The sequence below is a fragment of the Theobroma cacao genome, chromosome 4, assembly GCF_000208745.1.
Source record: "Theobroma cacao cultivar B97-61/B2 chromosome 4, Criollo_cocoa_genome_V2, whole genome shotgun sequence".
Classification (NCBI taxonomy): Eukaryota; Viridiplantae; Streptophyta; class Magnoliopsida; order Malvales; family Malvaceae; genus Theobroma; species Theobroma cacao.
In genome coordinates, this window is record NC_030853.1 from 21,001,952 (window position 1) to 21,017,619 (window position 15,668).

The following is a 15,668-nucleotide window of genomic DNA, read 5'->3' on the forward strand; positions in this document are numbered from 1 at the left end:
CCTTAATATTTCTTTTATTTTCTTATTATATTCAAATAACCGTAATTTCGTTTTAAATGAAGATTTTAGACTTTTAAACTCATTTTGAATATGAATTATGTGTTTTGTACTTGTATATTACGTTTTAGCCTGTTTCGAAATTTTTGAGAAAAAAATGACCAAAATACCCCTGTGTGGCGAAAATTTTATTTTGATTGTTTTTGATCTAAAATAGTGTATATTCTCTAAAAACTCGATATTTAACAACGATTGCTCACAGGAAAGGAAAGAAACTGATATGTAAACCTGCGGGGTTCCGGTTGGCATTTCCGATAATGAGTGTCAATCAGGGACGTTGCGGTGATTGTCATGGGCCTGAAGGAGGTTTCGGGTCCTGACATATCATCAGCTAAAGTTGGGACTGAATTCTTTATGTTTTTGAAACATATTCAAGAATATATGTAGATTCATATATCCACCATATGAACTATTTAGATATTTTATAGTTTTAATATATGCATCGGTTAAATGGTCACATGTGTGCTTATTTTCAACTTGTAATTTAGCATTTATAATCATTTGTTTGCAAGAACATTTTCTTAATTATGTAATCAAGACTATTTGTCTTTATAATGTTGGTGAATTTACATCTCTAGCTTTTAATGAATATTGTATATCAGTTAGAATAACTGTTGAACAGTTTGTCGTTTATATTCATACACAAAATGGTCTTGTAGAATCGCTTATTAAATACTTCCAACTGATTACAAAGCCCTTACTTATGAAATTTAAACTCTCAATTTCCGTTTGGAGGCATGCCATTTTGGATGCAGCGACACTTGTACGCATCAAGCCAACAAGTTATCAGAAACTCTTCCTTATACAATTGATTTATGGTTAAGAACCAAATATTTTTCATCTAAGAATTTTTGGATCTTTCAATTTCTTCACCACAGTGCACAAAAATGAGTCCTTAAAGGAGGTTAAGAATATAAGTTGGATATAAGTCTCCATTTGTAATTAAAATTATCAATAGGAGATTTATTCATGGCAAAGTTTGTCATTTTTCATTTTGATAAAACAATTTTTTCAACATTAGGAGGAGAAAATAAGCAGTTGGAAAAGAAAATTTGTTAAAATAAACTATCATTATCTAGTTTTGATCCTTGCACTAATCAATATGAACCTGAAGTTCAAAAGATAATTTTTTTTGCAAAATATAGTAAATCAATTGCTAGATGTATTTACTGACCTAAAGAGAATAACTAAAACTAAATCTTATATATTAGCTGCAAATACTCCTATTAGCATTGATGTCCCTGTAGGCCAAGGCACACCAAAAGCGTGGAGACCAATTGGTTCCAAAAATAAAATCTTCAAAAAAGAAAAAGAGCAAATATTCAAGATTGTCAGAAAGAGGAAGTAGAAACTCTAAAAGAGACCTTTGACATAATTGATAAAATTCCAAAAGAAATTTAGGCATTTGAAATAATTGAAAATAAAGAGATATCAATAAATTATGTCATGAAGGGAAAAGATGGAACCGGTAAATAAATATCGACGATATTTTTGTATATAATATAGCACTCAATATTATGAAAGAAAAACAAAGATCTTGAACTTATATTTATTGAAGAATGTAGACATAGCAATGATTGGTTTATGTGGAAAGACACAATTAAGGAGGAATTGAATTTACTTGCATAACATGAAGTTTTTGGACCTATAATCTATAAACCAAAGGGTATAAAACTAGAGGGATATAAATGGGTATTTGTGCATAAACGAAATGAGAAAAATGAGATTATGAGATATAAACCACGGCTTGTCACATAAGGTTTTACCAAAAAACCTGGTACTGATTAAAAAGAGACATATTCTCCTGTGGTGGATGCAATTACATTTCGATATTTAATTAGTCTAGCAATACATGAAAAACTTGAAATGCGTCTGATGGATGTAGTTACAACCTATCTATACGGCTCACTTGATAATGCTATTTATATGAAAATCCCTGAAGGATTTAAGTTACCTGAAGTACAAAATTTGAATTCTGGAAAAATTTATTCGATCAAATTAAATGAATCCTTATATGGATTAAAGCGATCCGACACATGTGGTATAATCGTTTTAGTGAATATTTGTTGAAAGTAGGCTATAGAAACAATCCAATATGCCCATGTATTTTATAAAAGGATTTAGATATTAATTTATCATAATTGCTATTTATGTTGATGACTTGAATATTATTAGAACTCCTGGAGAGTTATCAAAAGCAGTGGATTACTTAAAGAAAGAATTTGAGATGAAAGATCTTGGAAAAACAAAGTTTTGTTTGGATTTTCAGATTGAACACTTGACAAATGAAATTTTTGTCCATCAATCGAATTATATAACAAAAGTGCTGAAATGATTTTATATGGACAAAACACATCTATTGAGTTCACCAATGTTTCTAAGGTCACTAGATGTGAAAAAAAGACATTTTTCGACCTTGTGAAGATAATTAAGAACTTTTTGGTCTTGAAGTATCGTATCTTATTGCAATTGGATCACTAATATATTTTGCTAGCAATACATGACTTGATATATCATTTGTTGTAAATTTATTAGCAAAATATAGTTATTCGCCAACTCAAGGATATTAGAAAGGAATTTAACATATACTTCGATATCTCCTAGGAATAATGGATATGAGCTTATATTATTCAAATGCATTAAAATTAGATTTAATTGGTTATGCAGATGCATGATATTTATCTGATCCACATAAAGCTCGATCCTAGACAGGTTACTTGATCATATATGAAGATACGACTATTTCATGGCATTCTGTAAAACAAACTATAGTTGCTAATTCTTTTAATCACGTAGAAATTTTAGCAATTCACGAGATGAGTCATGAATGTGTCTGGTTAAGATCTGTAACTCAACATATTCCAGAAACATGTGACTTGTCAATTAAGAAGGAAATGCTAACAACATAATATGAGGATAATACTACTTGTATAGTGCAGTTAAAGGAATGATACATTAACGGCGATATGACAAAACATATTTCACCAAAATTCTTCTTCACTCATGATTTTCAAGAAAAGGGTGATACTAATGTTCAACAAATTCAGTCAAATGAAAATCTAATAGATTTGTTCACATAAGTCATTCCTACTGCAACATTTGAAAACTTATTACAAAAAATTGGAATGTATCATTTTAAAGATCTCTATAATGCAGTTATCAAGGGGAGTAAAATATGCACTGTACTCTTTTCTTTAATCAAGGTTTTTCCTATTAAGTTTTATTGATAAGGTTTTTAATGAGGCAGTATTTCAAAAGTGTATTTTTAAAAAAAATTATGTACTTTTTTTCCTTCACTTGGATTTTTTTTCCATAAGGTTTTTTTCTTGTGAGGTTTTAAGGAAGCATATTCTTAATGCAATGGATATTCAAAGGGGAGTATTATGCATATTTTTGTGAATATTCATTTATATTATCTATATCTATATTTGGATGTAAATTAGATTGGATCAACATTAAAATTTAATTCATCTAATCTCTTAATATTATCTTCATCTTGTAAATTCTATCGAAATAAAGGGTTATTTGCCTATAAATAGGTCCCTTACTTCATTTATAAATACACACTTCAATAACATCTTCTTTCTCTCTCTAATTACTTTCTTTTATATTTCTCTTATAGTTGTTCTTTTAAGATTTATTTCATAACATATTTAACATTTTCTAATTGGGAATTTCACAAATTTTAGCTTTTTTTTTTGTTTATTTTGCACTATTAGTTCCTTTAACAATTGTTGTCAAGACTAACTTCAAGGTTGGGAGAATTAATTAAGTTTGTTTTAGATGACAAAATTTAAGATAACTAGAAGAGCGCCAATGCAATGCAACAGGTTTATAAAATTTCATAAACAGTTAATGTAATGAAAACTGGAAACTGCATTTGAAAAAGCTTTATAAACAATTAATGAAGAAATATATACTAATCCATATCAATTCTATGTGGCAAACACACTTACTTTAAAGTCTCATAATTTAAAGCAAAAGATACAAATGATTAAATTATAGACTTGAGATTCCAAAAATAACTTAATCATACAATAAAATTGCAAAACAAATTCCTCCCAATATTAACAAAAAACAAAATAGCATAAATGCAATCATTCTTCATTTTACTTCACATAATATTTATAATTCTCTTATATTTCAAGTGCTTAACTACTGTTCCTTTTAATTCAATTTAAGCATTTGAAATGAAATCAAAAGAATTGGCTAACAATTGATTACATTAATAGCAAGAAATAAAATGAAATTGCTTTAGTAAAATTACAAACGATTAGAATTCCTTAAATCAAGCTCATCAATTGAATTAAAAGCTTGAATAAAAATAAAAGTAATAAAGAATCCAAATAATAAAAACTTGAATAAACAAATGAAATGAGATAAAAAGAAAGAAAATTAGAAACTTACACCAAAAGTTTCTGGTTTCTATATAAAAGCAATAACATTTTAAAAAAACATAATAATTAAAAACCTAAATAATAAAAATTGAATAAACAGAAAATCATGAAATTAATTATTCAATTAATTATTTTATTTTTATTCTTACCATTTTTTAAACTAATTTCATAAGTTTGAATTAATGCATAAATTAAAATTAAATAAATCAAATAAATAATTAAAAAGTAAAACAATGGGCAAGGAAATAAGATGAAGAAGAAAGGAGAAAAATAAAGGAGAGAAGCCCGTTTATCTTTATCTAATTTGTTCAATCAATTAAAAAATAAAAAATTTATATTTATATTTGTATATCTACTCTTGACCCTTAGCTCTCTCTGCTGATCTCTCCTTTCTCTTCTCCCCTCTTTCCTCACCCCATTCAGATTCTTCCTCTAAGCAAGAGAGAAAGCAAGGGAACACTCCAATGAAGAGAAAAAATTCTAGATCCATAGCATTATGAAAAGACAAAAATGCCATGGCCTCACAAAAATACAAAAACATTAAAAAACCTCAGAGTAAGAATAAATAAATAAAAAACTTAAAAACAAAAGCATACAAAAACAAAAACTACATAAGAATAAATAAAAGAAAAATCAAACCTGAAAAATAACAACGAAATAGAAGTCGAACAATAAAACCTAAACAAAAAAAAAATCAAACCATGAGCATATGAAAGGGAAAAATCGAAAGTAAAATACAACTTGAAAAACAAAAGCATAAAGCAAATTAACACAATCAAACGAAAACAACACAAAAACCACGAATCAAAACAAAATGAAAATCATAAAACAAAGAAAGATTCATACACCAATGAAACCGAAATACAAAAAAAAAAAAAAACGAATCACAAATCAAAATAAAAAAAATATAAAGAACCAAGAACAGTGGTTGAACAAATCAAAGACCAAACAAAACAAAGAAAAAAACACAAAAACAAACACAAAAAGCCAAAAAAAAAAAGTAAAAAACGAAAAGAGCTGTAAAAATTGGACAAAAAGATGAAAAAATGATAAAAGTAAAAGGCGAGAGAAGGCGGAGATACCTATGGGAGAAGTCAAAATTAGAATGGAAAATAAAAAGTAAAAATGGTGAAAAAATCTAATAAAAGAAAAAATGACCAAAATGCCATGCCCACCAAAGAAAACTCTTACTAGACAACTCTCACTCAATTAAAGCGTAACATGTTAACCAATTGAATTGTTGACGTGACACTCTAATTGAGCTCAATTATCTCCTCCAGAAACAACTTTTAATATATGTATGTATTTATAAAAAATAATTTTATTAATAATATAATGTTTATAGTTTTAACGTCACCTTTTTTGGGAATTTAACAAGCTGGAATAAGATTCCTATAGCCAAGAATGCCATTCTATTGCAACAGAAGGGAAAGTAACTTTCCAATTACCTGAGATTAATGTTAGTACACCCCTCTTTCCTATTATGCCCGTTACCCTTTCCCCTCCTATTCTTCTTCTTTTCCTTTTAATATCTACTTAAGGTGAAATAAAGTAAAATACTTAAAAGTAGATGCCGCAATTAATTATTCACAATTATTTTTTAGTTATAAAAAATTATTATTATTTATTTAATTATTTTTTTAAGAGTGAAAAAATTTTAGAAAAACAAGAATTTTTATTTGTGAAGTATAATTGGAGAAATTGAATTTAATTATAAGAATAGAAAGAAAATATTGTTTGTTAATCTTTTTTAACTTATAATTAAGAAAGATAATATAAAAAATATATATAAAAGTTCAACAGTAAACAACAAAATTTAAAAGATAATCTAAAGTTACTAGCTAGATATTAGTAGACTACTAGTTTATGTTAGATTTATTATTTTTTACAAATAAAATTATTATACTTAAGATCCACCCACTACTCTATAACGTGCATTAAGACAGAGTAAAGTAAAACAAAAGATGTGAGCAACCATGACAGCTAACGCCATTGAGAAAGTAGATTTTGCTTGGGCTACTAATAGCTTTCAAAGTGACACTATCACTTTAGAGACAAAATTAAGAGTGGGTATGTTTATTTCATACATACTAATCAATAAAAATGTGTGAACACATACATACTCATAACTTTAAATTATATGTTACATCTTAATTTATGGGATAAGAGGAGTGCGTGTACTAATTTGTCTATTGCCATTCAAATTCAATTACTCCACAATGTTTCTTTAGGAAGAATCTTCATCTGTATAGTTGGCACTTGGCTGTTTGTTGTAGTTACAATACCAAATATAAAAATTTGAGTAGCAAAACAAGAGTTTTAATTAGAATAGTTGGTCCTGGCCAAAGTGGATAAGGGCAAGCACCAACCAGATTAGCCGCATCCCTGTCCGCATCAGATTCTAATCCGATTTACATAAAAACTTTAGCTGTCCCAGGTCAGCTCCTCCTCAGCTTTGACCCGTCCTAGATGTTTCCCCCCCTTGATAAGCCTTAGCCACCCACTTCCTTAAGATCCGCATTTCCTCGCCCCATTTGCCCATGTTTTTACTTAATTTATTAAGGTTTTCTATTTTCACATGCCACGTTTTTCTTAATTTTTATTTTCTATAAATTAAGTCAAAACTGTGTTCAATTTGCAACCGTGCTATACGTTTAGTCAACTAAGGACTACGCAAATGGCAATTTTGTTTGCCAAACTATCTACATTTTGTTATTCATAGGATAATACCAAATACATTATCAGATAAATTAAATATACGATTTAAGTGATAGGTACATGTGTATCATTTTTTTAGAGGACTTTATGTTAAAATAGTGATATGATAAGTTACTTAATTTTGTGGCATGTTGAATAATTAAATATGTTATATCCATTTAAAATTCAATAATTTTTTAATGTAAAGAGTGTTACATTTTAAATTTAAAGTCTTTATCGGTAATCTGATCTCATAATTAAATTTAACACTTTGTATCTATTCGATTTTCTCTCTTAAAATTTAACCAAGGTAAAAGAATGAAATAGTGCCTATATGCACTCTTTTTCATTCTTTCTCTTTCGTTTTCACTTGTCTATCCTTAAATTCATGAAGTTATCAACTCACTTAGTAATGTCTTTAAAAATAAGTAGAAAAAGAATACATTCAATATTTAATAAAAGGACAATAACTATAATTTACAATAAAATTTCTATGAAACCCCGCAATTTTGTTTATATATATATGAAAACGCCACTTAAAAATAAGTAATAAAAAAATCAGATGAATTATTACTTTGCACCTTCAATCTCTATTGGAGTAAATTGTAACAAGAGTGGAATATTTTTTTTACCTTGGAATCTCCTCTTTATTTAAAAGAGGCAAAGCACAATTTGAGTTAAGTAATGATTAAATTAATTGATCACTACCTAAAGTATGAAATAAGTCAATCTGTTTACCACTTTTTTTTATTATTTGGGAAAGAAAATTTTGACTTACTTAAAGAAGAAAATTTAATCGAACTCTTTTAAATTTGAACGTGATACAGCTTAGACTTTATTCAGTCAATTATTGGGACGATGGAGTAATTCACTGTTGAGAGATAAAAAAAAGAAAAGTAGTATTCATCTTCGTGGGAAACAATGCAATTTTAGAATTTCAAAGTAATAAAAAGAATCGTGTCAAATAAACCTGAAGCGTAGGAAATATGAGTAGTACGCGGCGCCAGGACTCTGCTTACCTGTCTTTTCTCTCACTAATTTTCCAGAATAACCTATCAATTTAATTGAACCAAAAACCCCTAATCCTGTGTTCGGTTTCTATCTTTTTCCTCTCCTATAAATACCTCTGAAATGCCATACAAGAAACTAACACAATCTAAGTTGCCCCTCATTAAATTTCTCGAATTCTCTCGAATATTCAATCTCATATATGGCTTTCAACAATGATCTCTCCGTGATCCTTCCCCGTGTTCTCATCGTCTCTAGGCGTAGCGTTCGCAAAAATAAGTTTGTAGATTTTGTCGGTAGGTTTCTGTATCTTTGATCTGTAATCGATTGTTTTTGTATATTGTTTTCGTTCTTTTGTTTTGATGGAAATTTTGCTATTGAACTTTTCAGGTGAATATCATCTTGATCTCATAGTCGGTTATGGTGCAGTTCCGGTGATTGTACCACGAGTTAATGGGGTTCATATGTTATTAGATAGTTTCGAGCCAATCCATGGTGTTCTTCTTTGTGAAGGGGAAGACATTGATCCATCTTTATATGAAGCTGAAACGTCTGGCCTTTCACCGGAAGAATTGGAAGAAATCAGGAGACTGCATGCAAGTGATACAGCCATTGATACAGAGAAAGATTCAATCGAGTTAAGGCTAGCAAAGCTTTGCCTGGAAAGGAACATTCCTTATCTGGGAATTTGCAGGGGTTCACAGGTTTTGAATGTTGCTTGTGGAGGTACTCTTTATCAAGATATTGGAAAAGAGCTGTCAAGGAAGTTGCCAGAGAATCAAAAAGTAGTGCACATGGATTATGATAATTATGATGGGCACAGGCATTCGGTGAAAATTGTGGACAATACCCCTTTACAATGCTGGTTTAAGGATTCTTTGGAGGATGGGAAAATGGAGATTTTGGTTAATAGTTATCACCATCAAGGTGTTAAGAGATTGGCACAACGATTTGTACCAATGGCTTTTGCACCTGATGGTTTGATTGAAGGGTTCTATGATCCAGATGCTTATAATCCTGAAGAGGGTAAGTTCATCATGGGACTTCAATTTCATCCAGAGAGAATGAGGCGGCCTGATTCAGAAGAATTTGATTATTCAGGATGCCCATCTGCTTATCAGGTTTATTGCATTGATATTTAGATTTCCTCTTTTACAAGATATATTTTATTTGGTAATTTGTTGAACAGGATTTTGATTCTGGGATTTTGGTGGAAATTTGTGCAGGAATTTGTGAAGGCAGTAATTGCTTATCAGAAGAAACTCAATAGCTCAACATCTATACCAAAGCCTTTGAAGCTTAATCAGGAAATGGAGAACAGAAGAAAAATTATAGTCCGAAGCTTCTCACTTGCAAAGAATTTATACACTGCAGGAGGTGGGATGCATCCTTCTAAAGTATCTGAACTTCAAGCTGGAGCAGAATTTCTTGAGGTATGACAGTAAAACAGATAACTAGACTAGGAAAGTATTTTAATATTCCATTCCTTCTAGAGTGTGTATTTATATATATATATATATAAAATGTGATGCAGTCGATTCATTTCATCGGCTTTGTCATTTGCTTGCAGTCAAACACAGCTCTTAGTGTGCAACAAGAGAAAAGACTGAAGCAGATGGGAGCAACAATTAGAAATGGGACTAATTACATTGAGAAATTGAAGATAAATGAAGAAAGGGAAAGATTAGGAAGACATGTGATGGGGAAAATGCCAGTTGAGCAATTGTCTGATCTGATGTCATTCTACCACATGATGGGGCAGATATGTTCAGAAGTCTTGGAAAGAAAACTACATGGCATTGTTAACGACATTAGCGATTGACACTTCCCTCTGCATGACTCTGGGGAAGCATGCTTTGCTGTCAGTAAAAGGACAGATGTTCGGTAAAGGCTCACAGGAAACCTGGGTTGTAGGGGCCCCTGTTATTCCTCTCTGTTTTGTCTTCTTTGTTTCCTTTCATGTGATATATGGAAAAGATGGTTGTAAGTTACTTTATTTATCTACGTTCATTTTTGTGCTAGGAACAAGAGCACTGTGTATATTTCTGGCCATAAATATTCTTAATTTTCTAGTTACCATTTGAATTCCTCGTGGCCTCTTAGCACTTACACAGAGGATGTAAAACTGAAACTGGGATTTTGCATTTTTATAAAAACCACAACACACAACAATCTCTGTCTACCAAGTTAGAAAATGTAACTTGAACACCCACGTGTATACTCGTGGCAGGAAGTAAAATTTGTATTTTTTTTAAAACATGACTCAATCTCACGTGAATTCACTTTCTTACTTTATTTTCTGCTTATAGTAAATTTATTTATAGAAAACACTAAAATCTTTTGTGAATAAAAATCTTTTGAAATATTACTATATATCCGACAAGAGTATCGAAGCGAGAGGGACTAAAAGCTCCAGAATTATCCAATAGAAGCTTTGGTGGAGTCTCTTACAAAGTCTGATGTTTATGGCCTCGGTATGTGATGGTCCTTCAAATGGTGGAAGGAAATTCTCTGATGTTGCAATCTCCGGCACAACACAAGTGAAAGATATTTGCCACATTGGATTTATAAGCAACTCGAATTAGGCTAATATTCATGACTCCAGGGGATTGTGACACCGGATAATGAAAAAGTAGCAAGAAAGGTGGTTTTGGTTAGTTTGTAGTTATTGGTTGACATATGACGAGTTCTTTACTCGGTAATTGGCAGTTAAAAGCACCCCTTGGGAACAAATTTTTTTAATTCGTTTCTTTTAAAATTTTATAATAATAAATTAATACGTAATTATATGTACTATATATTAAAACTAACGGTGTTTTTGGATGACAATTAGACAATTTTTTTTCGTCGAAAAGTGTGTTTCACATTAGCCATTTTGTTGGTTCTTTTTGTGGCTTATTAATAATTATATTGAGTTTAATTTAGAGATTATATAGGTGTATTTGACATTTGTATGGGTTAAGGTTGATGATTCTTAGTTGTTATAAACCCATTTGGTTTGGGTTTTATAATCTATATCATATATAAAAATGTATCTCTAAAAATGGATATTAATACGACAAGTAAACATTTTTATAAGAAAAATAACTATGGAAAAAGATTTAAAAGAGAAAAAAAATATATCACAGTACATAGTAGGGACTGCACACTAACTATACGACACTATGACCCGTGCATTGCACACGGCTTCTTTGTACTTGTTTTTTTCTTTGTCTTTCTACTTTTTTTTTTTTTCTTTTTTCTCTTCTCTTCTATATCTTCCATGTGGTTAAAAGAAGTATGTTATAGATATATAAAAATATAATATTTTAAAAATTATTAAATTATTTAACAAAATTAAATTAATTTTTTATTTTTATTATAGTTAATCAAATTTTATATATTTATTTTAAATTAAATAATTTTTATTAAATAATAATTAATTAATTATTAATTAAAAATATTATATATTATTTTATAATAATATTAATAAAATATTAATATAATAAAAAAAATATTACATAATTATATCATTATATCATATTACCACTTACATTATAATATAAAATTACCAATGATATCATGATTAATAATAATTAATTAACGTCCCGGTAGATTTTGTTCTCCATGGGTCCACCTCGATTCTTTTTCTGTGTCGCTGCTGCTACGTTGGAGACATTTTTGTCTTTTGCTTTCCGTTGTTGATTGTTCCGCTGGATAGGATTTTGGCTCTTCTTTCGGACATCATCACGGTTGAGTGATCTCTTGGTCATGCTGCCTGTTTTCTGCTCGTCTTAAGCCTCGTTTCTTGGAGGGCTTGCCTGCCTTTGCTTCTTTGTTTGGTAGCAGGCGGGTCATGTTGACGATGGACTCTCTCCTTTTTCCTTAGGTTTTGATTGATGACTAGAGGAGGGCCTTCAAGTCTGTCGTGATTCTTTACAATTATGAGATTTGAGTTGATAGCTTGGGAGTGGATACGTTATTGAGATCATGGACCTTCCTTTCCTTCTTTTTGGCTAAGTTTTTGATTGTCAAGATTAGGACTTTTGAGAACTTGTTTTTTATACTGTTGCCTGTTCCTTTTAGTTTTAGGGGCTTCCTTCGTTTTGCTTTTTGCTGCTAAAGGCTTTTTGCACGGCACCCTATTGCTTTATGTACAGAGACATCGCCTCTTCCAAGTCGGCTTTCTATGCCAAGATAAGTCTTCCATTAACATGGTGATAGATTTGCTATGACATTCTAACTTTCGGTTCAATAAAATTTATTTAAAAATATATATAAAATTTATTTCTTTTAAAATAAAAGTATGAAAATATCATTAAATGTAATAAAAAATAAAAAAAATTTAAAAATAATTTAAGAGTTTTTAAGTATTAAAAGATATAAAGCAAAGAAAGTTCTTGCTGACAGCATGCTCATCAATTTTCCAAATGTTTGAAGATGCATATTTTGAAGTCAAGTCATGAGTTCCAAACATTTAAGATAGATAGTAAAATATCTACCCTCTCTTGCAGTTGAGGATGTTACAATTTCTGTTTCTTTATTTTTCTACAATTAGAAACTGATTTATCAAATATAAAAAGATGATGTTTTTGTAAATAGTTTTTCAATAAATAGTTTTTAATAATAATAATTCAACAATAGCTCCCAAGTTCAGTTAGTGAGATTAGCGACTGGTTTATCTCTTTTTCATTATGCCTTGCCAAGTAGGACCGGACCGTTCTATGCACGGTGTACTGAGCAAACATATTTCCTATATGGAAGAGCAAGTCAATGGGGAAACTTCGCTGCAAATACATAGAAAGCAAAGCGAGTAAAATGGTCTTTTTCCTTTCCACCCTTTTCTGTGCTTCTTTTCCTCGGTAGACTTTAGACTTTCCAATTTGCAATCTGCGTTTTACACGTTAGTTAGTTTTAACATGACTCAAACGTTTCCCTCCGAATTAAATCAATACCCCCAGAAATAATGTTGCATGCTAAAGTCTTTTTAAGTCAACTCAATGTTCAAATTGTCAAGTCTTTGTTGGAAACTTGAAAGCAAGTTCCTACACTTCATGTGAGGCATATCTTTCTATATCCTCTAGTAATAGTATGCTCCTCAAACAAACAGACTCCATTTTACAAACTAATCATTCAATTCTTCTATCCCATCTCTTCACCTAGAAAAAATGTGTCGGTGGAAATGAGATTTAGATGAAATTTAAAAAATTGGTAAAATAGACTTCAAGATGAATTTTTCAATAAACGTTATCTTTAAAATTTATTTTGCTCCCATCACTCGGTATGTGTTGTAACGTACGGATCCGGGAACCCGACCGTTAGACATCGGCGAAAATAAAATACTTAGAGTCGCCACCAATATTTTTTTATCTAGGTGCGATTGACCACCTATTAACTTAGTTCTAATTGATGAAATCTCAAATTAACTTTAAGTTCGTCAAAAAAATGAGAACTGGTTTACAATTTTTTTTTAGAGATGGATTTCGAAGTGCGGTTACACACGGAGAAGGGTTAGCACATCCGTGGTGCCTGTTCTACGAACGATACCATTTAATTTTAAGTTATCCTATTGTAGCCCACCATTGATTTTATTCCTATATTTCCTTAATCCTTGTTTGTTAATTAATTCTTTATTTTATTAGCTGATTGAGTCTTTTATTTGGTTTCACAAATACACATGATGTAGTCGTAAAATGGTATTATGATTTGTTCAATTTTAAATGATGAGGTCGGCAATCTCTTATCGAAAAATCATTTGTAGACCATCCCAACGCTTCGGTGAAATCTCGAAGTTTTTCTCACCTAGAGATATTTCAGGAAAGACTTATCTTTACGAGCTCTTTGAGGAAATCCCATCATCGGAATTCCCGCCCCATTAATAAGATAAACGTGGAATGCTATGACATAATAAAATAGTGATATCTACATGAACGCATTTATTAATTTAGTCGGTTCATTACTCATGTAATAATATGTTTAACAATTTAAGGTGATTTACTACCTTGTTCATATGTTTATTATTATTATTTATTTATTATTTATTATTTTTTAGAGCTTTCTAGTTAAATCTATATTCCTTAATTAACTTTATGGATTAATATTTTTTTTTACTTAACTATATATTTTATCAAATAAACAAGTAATTAATTTTTAATGATTAAATTAATTTTATTTAGTGATGTTTGTTTAAACTAATTAACTAACTTTATCAATTTAAATTTTAATGTAACATTATATAAATTTATTTTTTATAATGATGTATATTTTTTAAACAACGATTATTTGAGTTAATGAATATTAGAGTATGGAGTTCGGATTTATCCCGACACTTCGGTGAAAATCCATCTTGAACTCCACACCTAAAAAATTCACTCGAAAGAGGCAACTCTTTGCCACTTTGTAGGTGGAATTCTATCCTCGGATCACTCAAAATAATCATTTCATTTTTTATAATCATTATATTTGCATCATATATTTTATTATACTTACAAGTACCTAAATATATTTATACTATAAATATTTTCTTCTTTCCTTTTAAACAACGATTATTTGAGTTAATGGATATTGGAGTATAGAGTTTGGACTTATCCCGACACTTCGGTGAAAATTCGTTTCAAACTCCACACCTAAGAAATCCACCCGAAAGAGGCAACTCTTTGCCCATTTTTAGGTGAAATTCTATCATCAGATCACTCAAAATAATCATTTCATTTTTTTATAATTTTTATATTTGCATCGTATATTTTATTATACTTACAAGTATCTAAATATATTTATACTATAAATATTTCTCTTTTCTTTTTATCCTATCCTTCTCATTCATTTATTATTATTATAATTATTTTTTAAAAAACTAAACTAAATCTATTATTGATTTTCTTACTATTTATTCACTTGTTTTATATGTATGTTCTTCTAAATCCCAATTTTTATGACTAACAAAATATTTAAAACACTTTTTACTATTTTCACTATTAACATTCACCTTTATATTTTCTACTTACACTAATTTTCACATTCTAAATATCATCTAAAAATTTTAAAATAGTATGCTAAAATTATTTAATCTCATTATATCATCAAACATCATATTAATCCCAATGAAATAGATCAGGACCCAAACAACATAATGCATAATGAATCCATAAAGAAATGGGTTGGATTTTTTTTACCTCACTTGGGCTCAGGCAATGGCCCAAATAATCTGTTACAACCCACCAGGCCCTTCAACCAAATGCATCGTTTGGATTTCTATCCCTTTCCTTCTTCTTCTTCTTTCTTTTCTTTCTCTAGCAGCCACTCACTCATTTTCTCTAACTCTCAAGCTGCCATTTTTTCTTTTGCTCTTTCACCCCAAGATCTCCCTCTCTTCACTCACCCAACCATTGGTACCTAACCAAAACACTCTAACCTCCAACCAGCGACACCGCCCCAAGAACTCTAAATTGCAACTGATGACAGCTATTTAAGAATTTCCTTTTCTTCTTCTTCTTTTACCCAACAGGCACTACCTAAGCTTTTCTACCCTTC

General features: G+C 30.0%; 1 protein-coding gene across 1 annotated transcript; it reads left to right on the forward strand.

Annotated features, from left to right (window-relative positions):
• On the forward strand, positions 8,131 to 10,247 carry LOC18602003 (putative glutamine amidotransferase PB2B2.05). The gene is made up of 4 exons (XM_007033135.2): positions 8,131 to 8,455; positions 8,550 to 9,280; positions 9,386 to 9,592; positions 9,730 to 10,247. The coding sequence occupies exons 1-4, from the start codon at positions 8,362 to 8,364 to the stop codon at positions 9,979 to 9,981; spliced, it is 1,284 nt and encodes a 427-aa protein (XP_007033197.2). The 5' UTR covers positions 8,131 to 8,361; the 3' UTR covers positions 9,982 to 10,247.